Raw genomic sequence first — 16,440 nt, 5'->3', positions numbered from 1 at the left:
CAGAAGTATAATTTGGCCTATTTACAGCTCACTAATGAGAACTTAAAGTAGGCCTCACCACACCGAAACAACTATAAAATAAAACCAAAGCCAAACAGAAACTTACAAGGCAGAAGGGCAAAGAAAACAAAAGAAGTAAGGAATATCATAATAAAACGTAACAAAACAAGACACGTCAGTTCCAATTATAGATGATACATGTTTCCGTCCGAATTTATGTGGTTCAGTTTTGTTGAAAACCACAGAAACAAATCACCAAGTGATTATTATCGCAATGTATCGTTTAAGAAATATCAGAAGAAAACGTAACAAAACAAGACGCGTCAGTTCCGATTTTAGATGATAAATGTTTCCGTCCGAAAAATGTGGTTCACTTTTGTTGAAAACTACACAAACAAATCACCAAGTCTCTTTTATCGCAATGTATTGCTTAAGCCCGCCGCACACTATACGACTCCGTGCTATGCGACTGACAAACTTTGGATCTGAAATAAAAACCAATAGCCTGAGAATAAATAAGCTCGTTTATTTCAGATCAAAAGTCTGACAGCCGTATAATCGTGACTCACATAGTGTGCGACGGGCTCAAGACGTCCTGTGTGATTTGTGATTTTAAATTATCACAACAGCACTTTCACTGCACGCGCCAATGTTATCATGTGATGCAAACGTCAAGAAAAAAAAATAAGAGGATACGGAGTAACGTCAGATCGGAAGAAGGACTAGTATTTCCTTGTTTATGCTTCTATGATCTAGTATAAAAGAAGATATAGAATGTCTAATCTCATAGATTATATTTCACGTAGTAAATTGATGCGTTAAAAAAATACCCGTTGGGGTAAAAAGGCAACCCTTTCCCACGTAGCCCCACACTATGATCTTAGACTCTACGAAAAGCAAGCCCCGGATAAAGAAGAAAATAATAATTACTAATAAGTGGCAACATTCTGTACATAAGAGAAAAATGTTTTCATTGTATCCATGGTAAGCTGCGTTTCCGGCATTCTTTTTTTTTTATTTATCTATTATTATTATTTTTTTAATTTTGCAGTTTGTTAATGTTTGGATTTATAATCAACAGTATCTTTTTATCGACATGCACATTATTCACGAAACTCTCAAAGTCCTCACATCTCTACAAGTGTTTTTCCACGTTTAAATAATTGAAGTTCTTACTAATCAATTCCTTTGATTCTGCTCAATTTCTTGTACTCAATACACTCATATACGCGTGTTGTGCGTCTACATTTGTATAATGCATTACAAAACACAGGCCATGGGCCCTGATAATGAAGCTATGCCACATAGGCATAAAGCGAAGGTCACGTGAAATTCTCAAGTAGATTTTCGAAAGCGATTCTAGTGAAGTGGTATGTCATATTGTACGCCTCAAAGAAACTCCAAACAAAACTCATTAGGAGTAAATACACCCCAATTAATCACTATCTTGTGATGCACTGCAGCCGCCTATTTTGTTGCCTTCAGATCCAACTCGCTTCCAGCCGGCAAAGTATACTGCAAAAAATAAGTTCTGCAATGAAGGTTTCAAATATCACCTTTTTTTGAATACAGTCATGGACTTCAATAAATAATTATAATATCATAAGAAAACCTGATTGATTATCTTTAAGATGACATCTCACCTGCTATTGCTGGATGTTTCTGGAATGTGCAAAACAGCTGAATATGGGGACAAATCTGAAGTGAAAAGTCGCTATTCAATAATGTACTGTTTTGATGAAAAAGGCCATCATTAATCTCGTTATTGTTTAATTTTAATCTACAGATTGTACACAATTCATAGATGAAGGCTTGTAGTGATAATCTCACAATACATTCTTTTCAAGTACATGCCTCCCTCAGAAAGACAAAACAACTGGGGAGTACACTGTTTGATATGACACGTTTGCTCCATTTTGCAACATTTCCCATTAGACTTTTTTTTTTTTTTTTTTTGATACTCAGTCGTACTGGGCATACCAGGAATGCAGGAACAGGTGAATTGTTATTGTAAAGATAGTTAATCAGGCTTTCTTATTATGTCACATTTAAGTAAAATTATTCAGATTTGAAAATATATGATTCATTAAACGTAAATTACATGTCTTTTGAGGGGTTACATCGATAGTCATGGTAGTGTAGACGTACAAAGAAAGAAATACTTCAAACACTGCAAAATCCTCAAACCTAAGATACATGCATCTTGTATTCATACTAAATGCTATACATGAAATACATGAATGAACTGTACAGTATGTAGTATTCTGTGTATGTGTGTGTATTGTTGTGTTTATGCTTTCTGGGTACACACGGCTCAATTACCAGTGTCTGTTGGTTGTAACACAGTTCATGTATCACTGTCTTTTACTTTTAGATATAAATGTTGTATATTATGATGTCCTTAATTTAAACCTGCTGTACATGAATTCTAGATGATATCTAGTTACACGTCTTAAAGATATTGTTTACCATTTGAAGCAGGGATTGAAAACAATGTTCGAGTCGTCACATTTGATGCATGTGTAGGTCAGGTTTATTGTATCACAAAACATCCTACGGAGTAATGCGCAGTGAAGCCTAAAACATATAAAGATATATCATTACACTTATCTCACTAAAGCATAACTGTAGATGGGCTATTCTAGAAACAATTTTATTATAACAAATGATGCTAATTTTGTATATTCAACAAAACTCAACATTGATTAAGCCAATTAACATTTTTACTTTGTTTCTATCCCTAACTCACACATAGAACTACGTGTATTTTGAAGCATCTTAGATGGGTTCTTGTTTCATTTGCAAATGGTATAATACCTTGAATGATGGACGTGTTGCAAGCCTCACTTATCATTGATATGCTTACTTTTTTGTCAACCTTGCAAAGTGTGGATTATTATTATCTTGGTTATGTTAGGTTATTACATAATTATATTTTATAACTTATTCATTGATCTTTGCATAATGTACTTCTTACTAACTGATAAAAAGAAATTAATATTCATGTAAAAGATGCCTTGTACTTTTTTCATGCAATTTTACACGAAGGGTATGTTAGGTCCTGTGTGAAGGATACATTTCTGCCTATAGCAAAAGTACAAAAATCACGGCGCTACTCGCCACGCCCGGGATATATGTTATAATGTTTTTACGTAATCACCACGGTATGAGTTGTGTTGGTTTGTTTTAAAATTTTCGGTTTTATTCATTTTGATTGGATAGATATGAATTTCTTAAAGTAGCAATAAGAATGTTGTTGTTCTTCTTCACTTGCCGTACCACACTAATTGATACAGAGCATGGTGGATGTGAAAAATAAGCCTCACGAAGTCTTTCAGTACACGCTAAAACTTTTCATCTACATTAGTGTCACACTATAGCACCTTTCGTACCAGTGCCAAAATGGGAGCACTTTTACGGGTGCAACTTGGCACCTTTTTGTCAGAAAGTTGCAAGGAGAGATCACTCTTATTCATCGCACAAAGGAGCAAAAGCCAACAGCAAACTAACGAAATGAAACAAAGACAAACAAATTGAACTGCCTCGTCTCCACCTTTCAATCTCTGGCCAATTCCACTGTAAAGGGGCAATGTTTCTTAGCGATTTCCCCGCAACTCGTTTTATCACACGGAAAATGGAAAGCAATAAATAAAATTCAACAATGACTCAGTCAGCATCATCAGGAAAAGAGGAGCAATCATCGAGAAATCTGTTTCACAGTGAATTATGAGACCACGAAATTTACATGCACGGTTTGCAATCGAAAAGAAGATTGAGCGCATTTTATTTCAGTGAGTGATGATACGGTGAATTACATCACACTAAAAGAAAAAAAAAACACAAATAAACACATGGACACTTACATTCATTCATTCATTCATTCATTCATTCATTACATTTCATTTCATTTTATTCCACATACTCCGATAAAACTTGACAGATTGAGTGAAGTGTATACATACTTCAAAATCGATGAAAGGTTTTTGCCGGCACCCAACTTTATATCATGCAGAAATCAAACATAATATGAACACCGGTCTTTTTCTCTTTATTTCCGATCTCGTCCAAGGTTGCGAACATATTCCATATTAATGATAAAGACACTTGGGTGTGAGCATGTGTTTATTACTGCATGTTTATTGCATCAAAAATGTGCTGCGTCTTGCCCAATCGAAAATTGCATACTTCATAGACGGAATAGATGTAAAGGGGAATTACGAACAAGTCGAAAGTCCTTCTGAAAATTGCGAAGAAAATGTTTTTAAGCATGATAATCAAAATGAAATGTTTTTTAAGCATGATAATGAAAATTTGATTTATATCATTAGAAGAAAAAATAAGGAATTCATGAAGTCGTGCAGTTTCGCTAATTTTCATGAAAGAGTTGTTGAACAGTCAATATGATTATTCATATTGTGTATTAATGACGCTATCACCTCTCAAACTGGCATACAGTTTATGTAAGTTTGAAATTATCATTCCGTTTTTTTTTTCGTGTTTTTTTTTTTTTTTTGTGCGTGAAATGCAATACTCATGTGATAATGCGCCAGTCTAAAATTTGTTGCTGTATACTATCTTGCTGATTTTGAATGTATGTCATGCAGCAAGAAACATTATGTTGTACACTTTTGTGGCAAAAAGAAGCAAAACAAAACAAAAATCAAAACAAAAACAAAACAAAAAACAAATCAAAACTAGACAAAAAACAGAAAAAAAAAATCAATGGGAAATGCGGTTAACTCACTCGCTCAAAATATTCAAATCTGTTAAAGAAATCCTTTGCAAAAACAATCAAATCTCTACGATTTCATAATTTTCTCACCTTCAATTCTCTTTCGATGAAATGTTCATTGTTGTGCTATCAGTACTTTACCATTTTATTTTCATACAGACTTTTAACTGGGACGGCATTCCCCTTAAAAGTAATTTTGATAATGCTTGATAATACTAATGTCAACACAAAAAGTCACCATGAGTTATACAATGATTTTCACCTTCAGTACAGTTAATCCTCTCAAAATTCACACAAAACACGTTGCCTTGCACTAGATAATTCTATGTATATATATATATATATATATATATATATATATATATATTGTCATTAAAACAATATGCAACGTTACAAAAACGTTATCACAAGTTATGTCTTTTTTGTGTGCAAATTTCACTTGGAAAAAGAATTCGAACAGGTGTTATAATGAGCAGGCACTGTTTCTACGAATATTGAAATGCTTGTGTTTGATTATTCTATCAAACGAGACCACTCAGAACAATTTATTCCCACTATATAATGGTATTATCACAATTTTTTCAACGATTACTTCATTGGATTTTTCGCTGCAATGAAACATTGATACATAATAGTGTATACTCATAAATGAATACTTAATCGATAAGTATATTATTTCCTTTTCTGTTAACTGGAAATAAAGGATTGCCAAGACCCTTTCACTTCATTTTTAAGCGGCAACCCATCTTCAGGTTTTCAAGATTCTGCGAAACGGTAAGCAGACACTTCTCAGAATATACTCGAGTATCAACACATCACCTTTTTACTTTCTATTCAAAATCGGACAAATCTGTCAGCTAGAAATCTTCTTTTGTCCTTGTAGTTCATTGATTTTTTTTTTTTTTTATGAGGATGTTCAAACCGCATCAAATATCAAGTATATTGAGAGCGAAATTAAACACTTTTCATTATTCTAATCCTTTTTGTTTAGCTAAACCAAAAGTGTGTCCATGAGCTACAAGTGCATTTCTATTCAGGAATTTCTGGAACTGGTCAACAGTTTAGCATTCCCTGAAAGATACTAGTTTCCTTCTTTTGAAAGCGACATTCCGTGCAACAACTACGTCACAAAGAGCAATTCTTTCCAATTAAACACGCAACTTTCGGTAATACATACGTGTATAGGACTAACACATTTTTTTTTCTTGTTTTTACATAAAGGCGCACTGTGTCCGATGCAATTACAAGATTATTGAGACAAGCTCCTCCTCCTCCTCCTCAGGAAAGTCTAAAAAAAACCTACTTTTGACAAATCAAAGAAATGCATATAACGCAATTAGACAGAAACATGTATAGTCAATAATTGACGAAAAATGATTAGAAAAACGTGAACGGAGAATCGTGATACACCGTGTATATGTTTGTAGCAGGTCTTTCCACGTGTAATTCGACTGGTCACAGACACATCCGTTAAATAACAAAGGACGTCTGTGTCAGTGTGAATTTTAGACTAGTCATCGGTAACGTATACACTATAGGACATGATAGAATGCGATAGAGTAACAAACAAAACGAACCCTCGGATACATTTAGCTCCAGTCTTGTTAACATTTCATACATTGACATAAAGGTCAACAATACAAGCGATGGAGGAGACCAATTATTTCATGCAGAAGAGATGGGCAAATGACTCTATACTTCATCAATCTTAATGTTGTTATTCAGTTGGTATGACCTTACAATAAATGCAATTGAAAAGTCTCTCTCTCTCCTCTCTCTCTCTCTCTGTATCTCTCTTTTTTTTCTGTCTATGTATATAGGTCCCTATATACGTATATGTATATATATATATATATATATATATATATAGAGAGAGAGAGAGAGAGAGAGAGAGGGAGGGAGAGGGAAAGAGAATGATTGAGAGTTTGTAAAGCTGCAATATTTTAGTAACGATAAGATTGACACGTTTAAACGTGTAATTTATAGTTTCCAAATAGACCTCCATATCGTAATAAAGAGAGGACTTCCGACATAGTATTTCTCCAAAGTATTTTACACTCCACACAGACACACAGACACACACACACACACACACACACACGTACCCCATCCCCCACACGGAAAGACAAGCAAAAAATGTTGTGCCTACGCTCTACTGGTCACTTTGCTCAATTCGAGTAATGATACGATTTCAGCAATGATAAATGAAATTAATGTGCACTTTTATAACAATACTGACTCGGTAAATGCACTAATGTGAAACTGCATTAAACCCTGCAAAAAATACGTCTGGAAACTGCATATTGTAACGAGAAAAAAAAAATCAGAATTGAGTTTAGCATTGAAGTTAGCAAGGAACACATTCTATTTTGAACACATTGATTTTTATATCTATCTATAATATAATTTCAGGGGACACTTAGGGTATAGTGGAATGTAAGACACGAGAGTAAATTTCTCTCTACATAAAAAAAAAAAAAAAATGTCGAAATATGCGACCAAATCAGGGATCTTTCGTGTTATTCAGTAGGAATAAGATCTTATACGTCAAGAAAGATTTAAAAAAAAATATTCTTATGTAGGCCTAAATGACGTGTGTTCAGTAGCACTGGGAAGGAGAAAGATCAATAGAGCGCATTCCCGTTATAATCAAGACGGTTCTATCGGAATTTTCGTTACAACGAAATCAACATGTAGGTCCCACACTATCATCATACTCTGTAAGGAACATAATAATACACTGTACCGTCTGGTTACAACGAAATTTCGATATAACGGAAGAAAACCCGCCGGTTCCGAGGACTTTGGTATAAGGGGATACACTGTACTATGTTATCGCTCCTCACTGCAAGTTAGCTATTTCCCTCATTGCAATGTAGAGCGTGTCTCCGCCGCCGTATCGATCAGACTTGGGCGACATCGGTACGTAGCCGTCCTGCGTGCAAGTGATGGACGAGTTCTGGCTGTCAGTTGACGATTGGCGAAGAAACGGCGGCAATTCCGGCGGTTGATCGCTGGAGCACAACTGTCGAGTGAAGCGCCATTCAGTTGGAGATGTCTGCCCAGAGATGATGGAGTCCTTGATCTCTTGGTAGACGGCCGAATCTTCTTCCTTTAGCTCGTCAATCTGTTGTACCAAAGGAACTTATGCGTTCTTATGCCACCTTCTCTTTTGAACGAAATTTGGTGTCTTTGTGACATAAGACACCAAAACAAACAACAGAAAAAAGGAGCACCCAAAAAACAACAACAGCAAGGACTAGAGCAACAGTTAAGAATAACAAGCTATTGTGATCACATTAATCACAGATTATTCTACTATCTATTTCTTTTTTCTTTTTTTTTAATCCCAGAACCTACTTTTTTTTATGATTGATCTTTTGCCATGTAGGCCCCCTACTCGCAACAAGCCCCTCCACCTAAATAAACACACACTCACAAGGTAAACAAAACAAACCTGCTAACTAACCACACCTTACTAATTTGATATAGGAGGTTGCGAAGTTCGGATAGACATGGATTATAAATAGATACACTTAGCACTTTTACTTAGAGAGCATATGAGATCCAGATCATTGTCTGTATTGTCAATCCAGAGAAGAAAAAGAAGAAGAAGGAACAAAGAATAGTCAGTTGACATTGAAAGTGAAACCAATCACTAAAACAATCCTTAGGAGCTCAGCACTTTGATATTCAATAAAAGTGAGATTGGGGATTACCATTACAGGCAGTCACGTGGTGCCCTAATTAGTACATTCTGTAGTGGTTACGATGCTGAACAATAAATCGCCTCAATTCAAAACACTGAGGTTCATTGACGTCTTTTGGGAACGAAAGTGCAATGAAGTTTGAAGTGAACTCCCTTCATTGTCTTTGTGATGTATTGACAGCAATTGCAATTTATCCGCTTTCATGACATAAGAGATTTTGCCGGGGAATGGAGAGGGGAAAGCAATGCAATATAATGGTACATCGACCAGGTTATGACAATGCAGTAATGTAGGTTTACAAAGGCATGACAAAGTGCACTTTCTATTCTTGTGCTATGCTTTGAAGATGATACAGCGTATTTTCATGAACACTTGATGTAAGTATCACTTGAGCTCATCAACAACAGCAAGAGGTAGAAGATTAGATAACATGGGCTTGGACGTATCCTTTCTTTTTCTTATGCAGTGAAATTCTAGTTCTGCCTCCTTTTGATATTATATGAATTCAGCCTTACATCTAGGCGCTTTGTAAGATGAGCTTAACGGGAGGGTATAGTATTGGATGAGGTGAGGATTCAGCTGTTGACATTTTGAGATACTTAGAGACCACTTTATGAAACATTGAAAAGCAATTGAAAAGCTGTAAGAGGAATTCAAATATCATTTAATGAAAATCAGTTTTAAAATGGCTGGGACATCCAAAAAAACAAAAACAAAGTAAAACATAGCGATCCTAATAAAATGGTGGGTCCCACCTTTTATTAGGATCACTTTGTTTTGGATATCTCAGCTATTTCAAAACCAATTTTCATCAAATAAATTTTGAAATTCTTTTAGCATTATATGGGCTTTTATGTCTCATTAGACACTTATCATTGCATCTCAAAACATTGTCATCAAAAAACGTGGAAATCTGAAGCCACATCTCAGCTGAAACTGTTCCATTCTTTTAAAATGATTTGCAAAAGTTAATTCGTTTTTTCAATCTCACTTTTCACGGAAATGTCTATGTTACCGTGTAGAGGTTGTTCCATCGACGATCGATGTCCGGTGACGCAACGATGGGTGGAATTACCTCATTCTCTACTCTACTTTGAAAGACGGAGATCTTTCCTAATCATACAATTAAAAAGAAAAGATATAAAAATAAGAAAGAACTGTAGTGAAAAACAGCTGCAAAAACCATGAACTTTGTTACATGAGAGCAAAGAAAATCGAATCAAAAGTTTTACAATCCATGAAATTCGAATTGCTTTTACATTATGTCTTGGTAATGTTGTTCACTTTTCGTATAATGCAAGAAATATGTCATAAGACACAAAAAGGGATAACCCATAGGTTGCTTTATGAGTAGATCTATCGAATATCAGTAAGAGGTATGGGGAATTTGTTTCGCTGGCGAGTATGACAGAGAAAAAGGAATCTTTGCCTACACACATTTCTCGTCAATAAAGAAGAGGTAAAATTATTATGGATGCAAATGAAGTGATAAACTTACAAACAAAAACACGAAGAAGCTAATAAAAACCCGCCTACCTCACTTTCCTCTGAACACACACATACACACATACACTCATACATACACACAAAAAACCCACTTTGTACTGACCTCCCACAAGCACATTCGCATTGTAAAACTATTGATTTGAATTGGTATAAATTTACACTTTTTTTAAATCGTAAGTCTTGTATCATTGATCTTGTTTTATGCCTACTGTCCGTTAGTATGTACGTACAACATCTCAAATCATAAATCATGTATTAGTGATCCTTTTTATGCCTGCTGTCGTTAGTCTGTACAACATCTGAAATAATACATTGTAAGTTTATGCTATTTGATCCATTTTATGTAACTAATGTGATTTATCTCACAACGCAGAAAAAAGTACCTCTGACAACGGTTCTGAGAACGATGGACACGGTGACGACGATCACAAAAGCGCTAACGACGATGATGGCGATGATGACGAAAACCAACTCTCGAACCAAATCTTGAATGAAATATTAGCACTAATATCAATAATAACCGTTTCGACAAAATGCAAAAGCTTATTTCTTAAACTCCTTTCTTTTGACTAACCATAAGCCCCTATAACTACTCCAACAACTCGCTCTGTCATACATCTCTCTAACTCAGCAATTACTTCAGAACATCGTTTTACGTTAAACAAAAAACAAAACAAACAAAAAGCAAACCACAATCCGTGCTATTCTGCACCTAGTCAATGCTTACTTTCAGAAATTCCCAAAGGTGCATCCAATGAACTCAATGCGATGCTTGCATTAAAGTGGAAATTTGCGTGACAGAATTCTTTATTAGATTTTATTCCTCTATTTGCTTGTTCGGAATGCTGAGAAGATAGAACCATTGCTCTTCTGCCTATTTTGGCTTTGCGCCATATTCGTCGCATAAGTGACATTAAAAAAGCCATTGAATATGCTCTACCTTTTCAGACAGTACCAGTGATTGTTATATGAAAGTATGCAAGTATGAGGATAAACTGACAAGAACCCCTTTGTAGCAGTGAATTAAGAATTTTAGATCCCTTAACTGCCTAATGACAACGAAAATTAGTGCAGTGGTTTTGCCATAGACTCTCGGCATTGAATTCATACTCTTGTATGTGTATTTATCTTTGTTTCAAATTGTTCAAAGTTACCAAGTTTCATCGTAATTTAACTGCAAGTAATGAGCAATGATTAAAGCATCCTGGTAAGGGACAATATTATTTAGTTCACTTCTTTTCAGTCTTATATTTAACTTATACATATATCTTTCACTGGAATTTTAAAAAGATTAACAAAATGTCAGATAGCTGTGTGAATAATTTTTTTTTTAAGTCAAGTACACTTGTAATACAATTGCTTACAGTATGACACTCTATACATGTCAAAAAGGTACATTTTACTAGAGAGAACACTTGTGACCGTGCATCGCAAAACAAACAAAAAGTCGCGCCCCTTGATTTTAAGTGAGGCCTCAAAAAAGATTAACTGGTTCAACCAAGTCAATCTTGAGTTTTTCATTTTGTTGTTGTTGAAAGAGCTATCCTTCTTCTACAGTACTCTTCAGTTTGGTATCTTAACATGAATGGAAAAGTGTGTTTTTAGCAGTTTTTCTACAACCTTTTTTTTTGGGGGGGGGGGGGAGGAAGGGTAGAATGATCAGGTGTGACTTAGAGGCCGCTTTTCATGTCTTGAAATCCTTTGCACACTCTTCACTTTCAAGCCTAATAACTTTTGAAAGGATGACGCTACTGCTTTGAAAGTTAGCACTAATTATGGGCAGAATGTGCTAATAGAACATTGATTTTGAGCTTGATCTGATAATCCCTTCATTGTTGATTCTCCAGTGGTTTATATCCTGTGTTTTGTCCCTCTCATGGCACAACTAGCACGGCTTGGTAAAGATTAAGCGCTTGAATAGACCATGTACTTCAGAGCCTCTTTTCTCAGTTCACACTTTTTCCAAAGTGTGTGCTTTCTTTCCAGTATTTAGGTAGGTTAGGGGAGTCCATTTGAATTGAGTTATACATCAGTTTAAAGCTTAGAGTCTGCTCTTTCTGAAAAATTCAAGTCTGGCGACTTTTCGTTTGTTTCGGGGTGCAGGGTCACACTTTAAACAATATTTTGAACAGGAAACAAATATATGTGCAGAGCTTGCCTGTCGTATAGGGAGTCAGCCCTAGGTAAACTTACAGCTTTATAAAGTGAACTATCATAAATTGCATTAAAAATGTCGCCACTCCCCGAGTGAACATTAGTGCAGAGGATGTGCAGTGCTGTGCGATGTCCATTGTGGTGCGATGATATTGACCTGTAGAAAAACAAAGTCCATTTATCCGCAACAATTTTGCTAGTATAGTCTATGCGACTCAAACAAAAATGAAGTACGTACTAATTCTCCAAAAATGTCTGTGTCAGTGAACATACAATGCATATTACTTTTAAAGGCTGTTTTTCTCTGCTACACACAAAATATTCGATTGACGAGAGAATGATATGAAATGTAGAATTATTCAGCTATTTATTATTTTTTTTCTATCATGATAAATAAAAAAACAACTTTCCATTTCAGAGGAATAAACAACTAATGGAGTGACTATATTCTGAAGGCGTATTTAATGTATTTACCTTACAGATTAACCATCGTTATCAATTCATGTGTAGGTACTGGGTGTGTCATGAGTATTAGTTGTTGGTCTCTGTTTATGTCAATATAAATGTGTATGTGTATGCGTGTGTGTGTGTGTGTGTATGTGTGTGAAAGGTCCAAAAGGGGGTGATGAGTGAAGATAAGTGTAGTATTAACGATGCGGTTGTTTGCTGGAAATGGGAAAATAAACAATATAAAATGAAGTGAAATGAAATGAAATGAAATGAAAAGAAAAGAAATGAAATGGAATGAAATAAAATGAAATGAAATGAAATGAAATGAAATGAAATAAAACTATGTATAATGAAATAAAACTGACAGGGAATTTGCGTATGTAATAAGAGAATATAAGAACTCACTGTTCTCGACATTGCTCTTCTCCAAATGCAGCGTTGTAATCTGTATCTCTTTGGATGTTTCGCCGCAGTCGTTACGGCAGGAGAGCCGGTGGGAGTACCTTGTAGACGGCTCCAGGTCGGGCACTTGGTAATAATTGTCAGGCCCAATGTTGTACACAGGAGTTGTGATGCACTGACTCATAACTGTAACATTTCCTGTCCAATTAAGTACCCGTATGGAGAAGTTATAGTCGTATAGATGTGATTTTGTAAAGGTTCATGAATTTTATGAGGGAATTATGAAAGAAATGCATATAGGTGGGGTATTCGAGGAATGAATCATTTCTGCTCAGAGTTATCTACATCTGGCATGGGATGATACGGTATGGTAGGATATGGTACGGTAAAGTATGTTTTGGTTCACCTTTGAGCAATCGAACGCGGCCAAACAAGTCAAAAATAATATTAAAAGGCTACTTACTAGAGTTGACATTGCAGGTTTTCAGGTCGCAATTTATTGCTTCCGAACCTACTCGTGGTTTAATGTCGGACTGCAAAATCACCGACGATGTGTCGATTTTATATATTGCAACATCAACGTCAACCAACGCACCTAAATGACCAAATAGTGAGGGATAAATTGAAAGAGAGATAGAGAAATTAGATACAATGCACGTAGATAGACATGCATGCAGGCCCTTACACACGCACAGAAATAGTAACATAAATTCACACACATGCACAACTACGCACTTAATTGATAAGGATCAACAGAGAGAATCAAAATTATCAAACGAATTTTCGTTTTAGACATTACCTCGCTGTTCTATTGCTATCTTCGATTAATAAAATGCTGTGTTATTTGGACATGTTTGGGAAATTAATCTTAAAATCAAGTGTTTCTTCCATTTACCAAACAAAAATCAAATATGTATGCGAAAGTACCATCAATCATATACTCCAAATACTATCCATCAATGTTCAAACCGCCACTCGAATTGAAATTTGTTTACAGTTGATATCGAAAGTTGAGAAACCGTTTACATCTTGCATATTTAAAAAGGTTTCTACCTCTGGACTCAACTTCAGTTTCATGCAAAGAACAGTAAAAACATGATAATACTCACAGACGCGCAAGATTCCTTCCTGTGTTAGTGATTCATCAAGAGCCACATGGTTGATGACGCACCTCAGTGTCTTTTCGTTGTCCTGAAGCGTCAGGGTCAAAGTGAGCTCACTGCTGGTATTGAAATGCCCGGGTGCTAAGGAGCCGTGGTTGATAGACGAGTTCATTGTGACGTTTCGATTACCAATGAACCATGTGATCTGCGGACTTGGATAGCCCCCTTGAATGCCACAACGAAATTTTCGCTCGGTGGTAGACCGATCCACATCATCTAGACCCTCCAGCCAAACTCGCCTGTCAGGTTGACCTTTAATTCAAAAGTTTTTTGACCTACGTTGTGATTGACTGCTTAAAGCCAGAATGGGACTGGATAAAGACTCTCCTTTTTTTTCATAAGGCAGTGCTATTGTATCTTTTGTCTTTAATACGAGTCACGACAGAACAATCAAGCTTGGTTAGGTTGACATTCAGTGTATTTACATTTTCTATAGACTGAAAGTGAAATTTCAACGCGGTCTACATCCTTAATATTACAAAGTATCCTATCATGTCATATTACAAGTGCGTTTTCTGCATGAACGAAGAAATGAGAAGAATATAATTCAGTAAACATTCTTCCTGAAACGTTAACAGCCTGTTATCAAGGAGAAAAACACTCACTCCAAATGTGCACTGTTACGTTGACTTCTTTTGTGATGTCAGGTTCGATCGTGGCCTTGCAGATTATCTTCTGAAGATTGTTTTGTGTCTCCAAGGCAGGAATGACCAGCCGAGAACTCGTGTCATTCAAACACGCATCCTGGGGGTTACTGGATACATTGACGAGGCCGCCCGGCACCATGTCATTGTCGACGTACCATGCAATGGATGCAGTGGGCTTAGCTCCACGGGCGATGCACCTGACATCCAAATCATCTCCTTCTTGAACGATGACTTCTCCGTCCAACAGTTTCCCGTTTCTGTCTTGGATCTCCAGATCTCTGGGTGGGACTTCATATGAAGAAGGGCATTCTTTTTCTTTTAATAGAAGAGGCCTATTTTTTCTCTCTTTTTTTGCGATGGCATTATAGGAAACATAGGAGGTATAAACATATACATATTGTGTTTGTGATGGGTGTGTATGTGTGTGCATGTGTGTGTATACATACTATAGTGTACTTCCATCAAAAGCGACATTATGTTCAAGTTTTATTCCATTAGTGAGTAACAATGAAGTTAAAGGGTTGTATTGCTAAAAGATTTGGCCTATGTAAACTTTAATGAATGTAGAATGAATTGATATATCGATGACAATGCTAACATGAATACTCGGGAGTGTCCTATATCTGGTTTCCTCAAAGACAATTATGGTTTCATGATGACACAAAAACAACATAAAGCATGACACTAGAACAATTACAATGATGAACAAATTAAATTCGGATGCGTGTGGGTATGTTTCTGTGTGGTTTTCATTAGGGACCCTACGTGAACACCACGCATAATCACTATAAACGCAGGCATTTCAGTCATTTGAACCCGAGTTCTTTTCTCTCTTTTTTTTTTTTTTTTCAACTGGAACCATGGTGATCGACCATTAACGAAAGAAAAAAAAAAGAAAAAAAAAACGTTTTTAAAGTCCTCCAACATATTTTCACGTATTCTTAGTTGATGCCAGAAGAGGGCAAGACTGCTGCCTTTGGGATAGCAAAAAACAAAACAAAACAAAACAAAACGAAACAAAAACTAAAACTAAAATGTTGGCCTAATTGTTTCAGGCTCTCCAACATAACAGCGAAACCACTATTTGTTTTTTTCTTGAAAAATGGTTGCAGAATTACACTTCTCTTTCACCTTATTGGGCAGAGTGAATTAAAATCCAGTACGTTATATTTGATTGTTATTATTATTATTATTTCATTGATAAAATCTGCAATTGTAGTAGTAGGGAAGAACGCCGAAGTAGAAAAAAAAAGATTAATTAAAACAACAACAACAACCACAACAACAACAAACCTTCTGGTCCAATTTACATGAAAGGAGCCGTAAAGGAAATGGATGAACACTAAAATGTACCTTGTACACGAAGACGACGACATAGTGAATCACCGGGCCTATTCAAATATGAAAAGTCACATCGGTAGGACTGTTCGTCGTCTAGCTCGACCCCGTAGATGGTCAAGTTTGCACCAGCCGTGCGATCAATATCCAACTGGTATCGTCCTTCCCGATGGGTCTCTTGGCAAGGTAAGTCGTCGTTGCAAGTGAACACTATCTCATTGCTGAAATTCTCGCCTCGTTTTATCACCACTTGACGGAGAGTAGGCTTGAAGGTCGGGGATCCGAAAGGAGAGAACCTGAATGGCAGCACAATATTAGTACCGCTGACAGCAGAAATG

General features: G+C 36.0%; 1 protein-coding gene across 1 annotated transcript in view; it reads right to left on the bottom strand.

Moving 5' to 3' along the window:
• Positions 1 to 7,574: 7,574 nt before the first annotated feature.
• LOC140229466 (uncharacterized) overlaps positions 7,575 to 16,440 on the bottom strand; it is a 14,570-nt gene continuing 5,704 nt past the window's right edge. The window contains exons 2-9 of the mRNA XM_072309720.1: positions 16,118 to 16,440; positions 14,723 to 15,052; positions 14,064 to 14,369; positions 13,418 to 13,549; positions 12,958 to 13,152; positions 10,332 to 10,433; positions 9,458 to 9,555; positions 7,575 to 7,859 (exon numbers count right to left, since the gene is read on the bottom strand). The exon at positions 16,118 to 16,440 is cut by the window's right edge and continues 52 nt beyond it. Coding sequence (XP_072165821.1) covers positions 7,575 to 7,859; positions 9,458 to 9,555; positions 10,332 to 10,433; positions 12,958 to 13,152; positions 13,418 to 13,549; positions 14,064 to 14,369; positions 14,723 to 15,052; positions 16,118 to 16,440 — 1,771 coding nt within the window. The remainder of the gene's footprint in view (positions 7,860 to 9,457; positions 9,556 to 10,331; positions 10,434 to 12,957; positions 13,153 to 13,417; positions 13,550 to 14,063; positions 14,370 to 14,722; positions 15,053 to 16,117) is intronic.

This window comes from Diadema setosum, chromosome 6 (assembly GCF_964275005.1).
Source record: "Diadema setosum chromosome 6, eeDiaSeto1, whole genome shotgun sequence".
Classification (NCBI taxonomy): domain Eukaryota; kingdom Metazoa; phylum Echinodermata; class Echinoidea; order Diadematoida; family Diadematidae; genus Diadema; species Diadema setosum.
The sequence above is the reverse complement of the archived record's forward strand: the minus strand, read 5'-3'. Positions and strand labels throughout refer to the sequence as shown.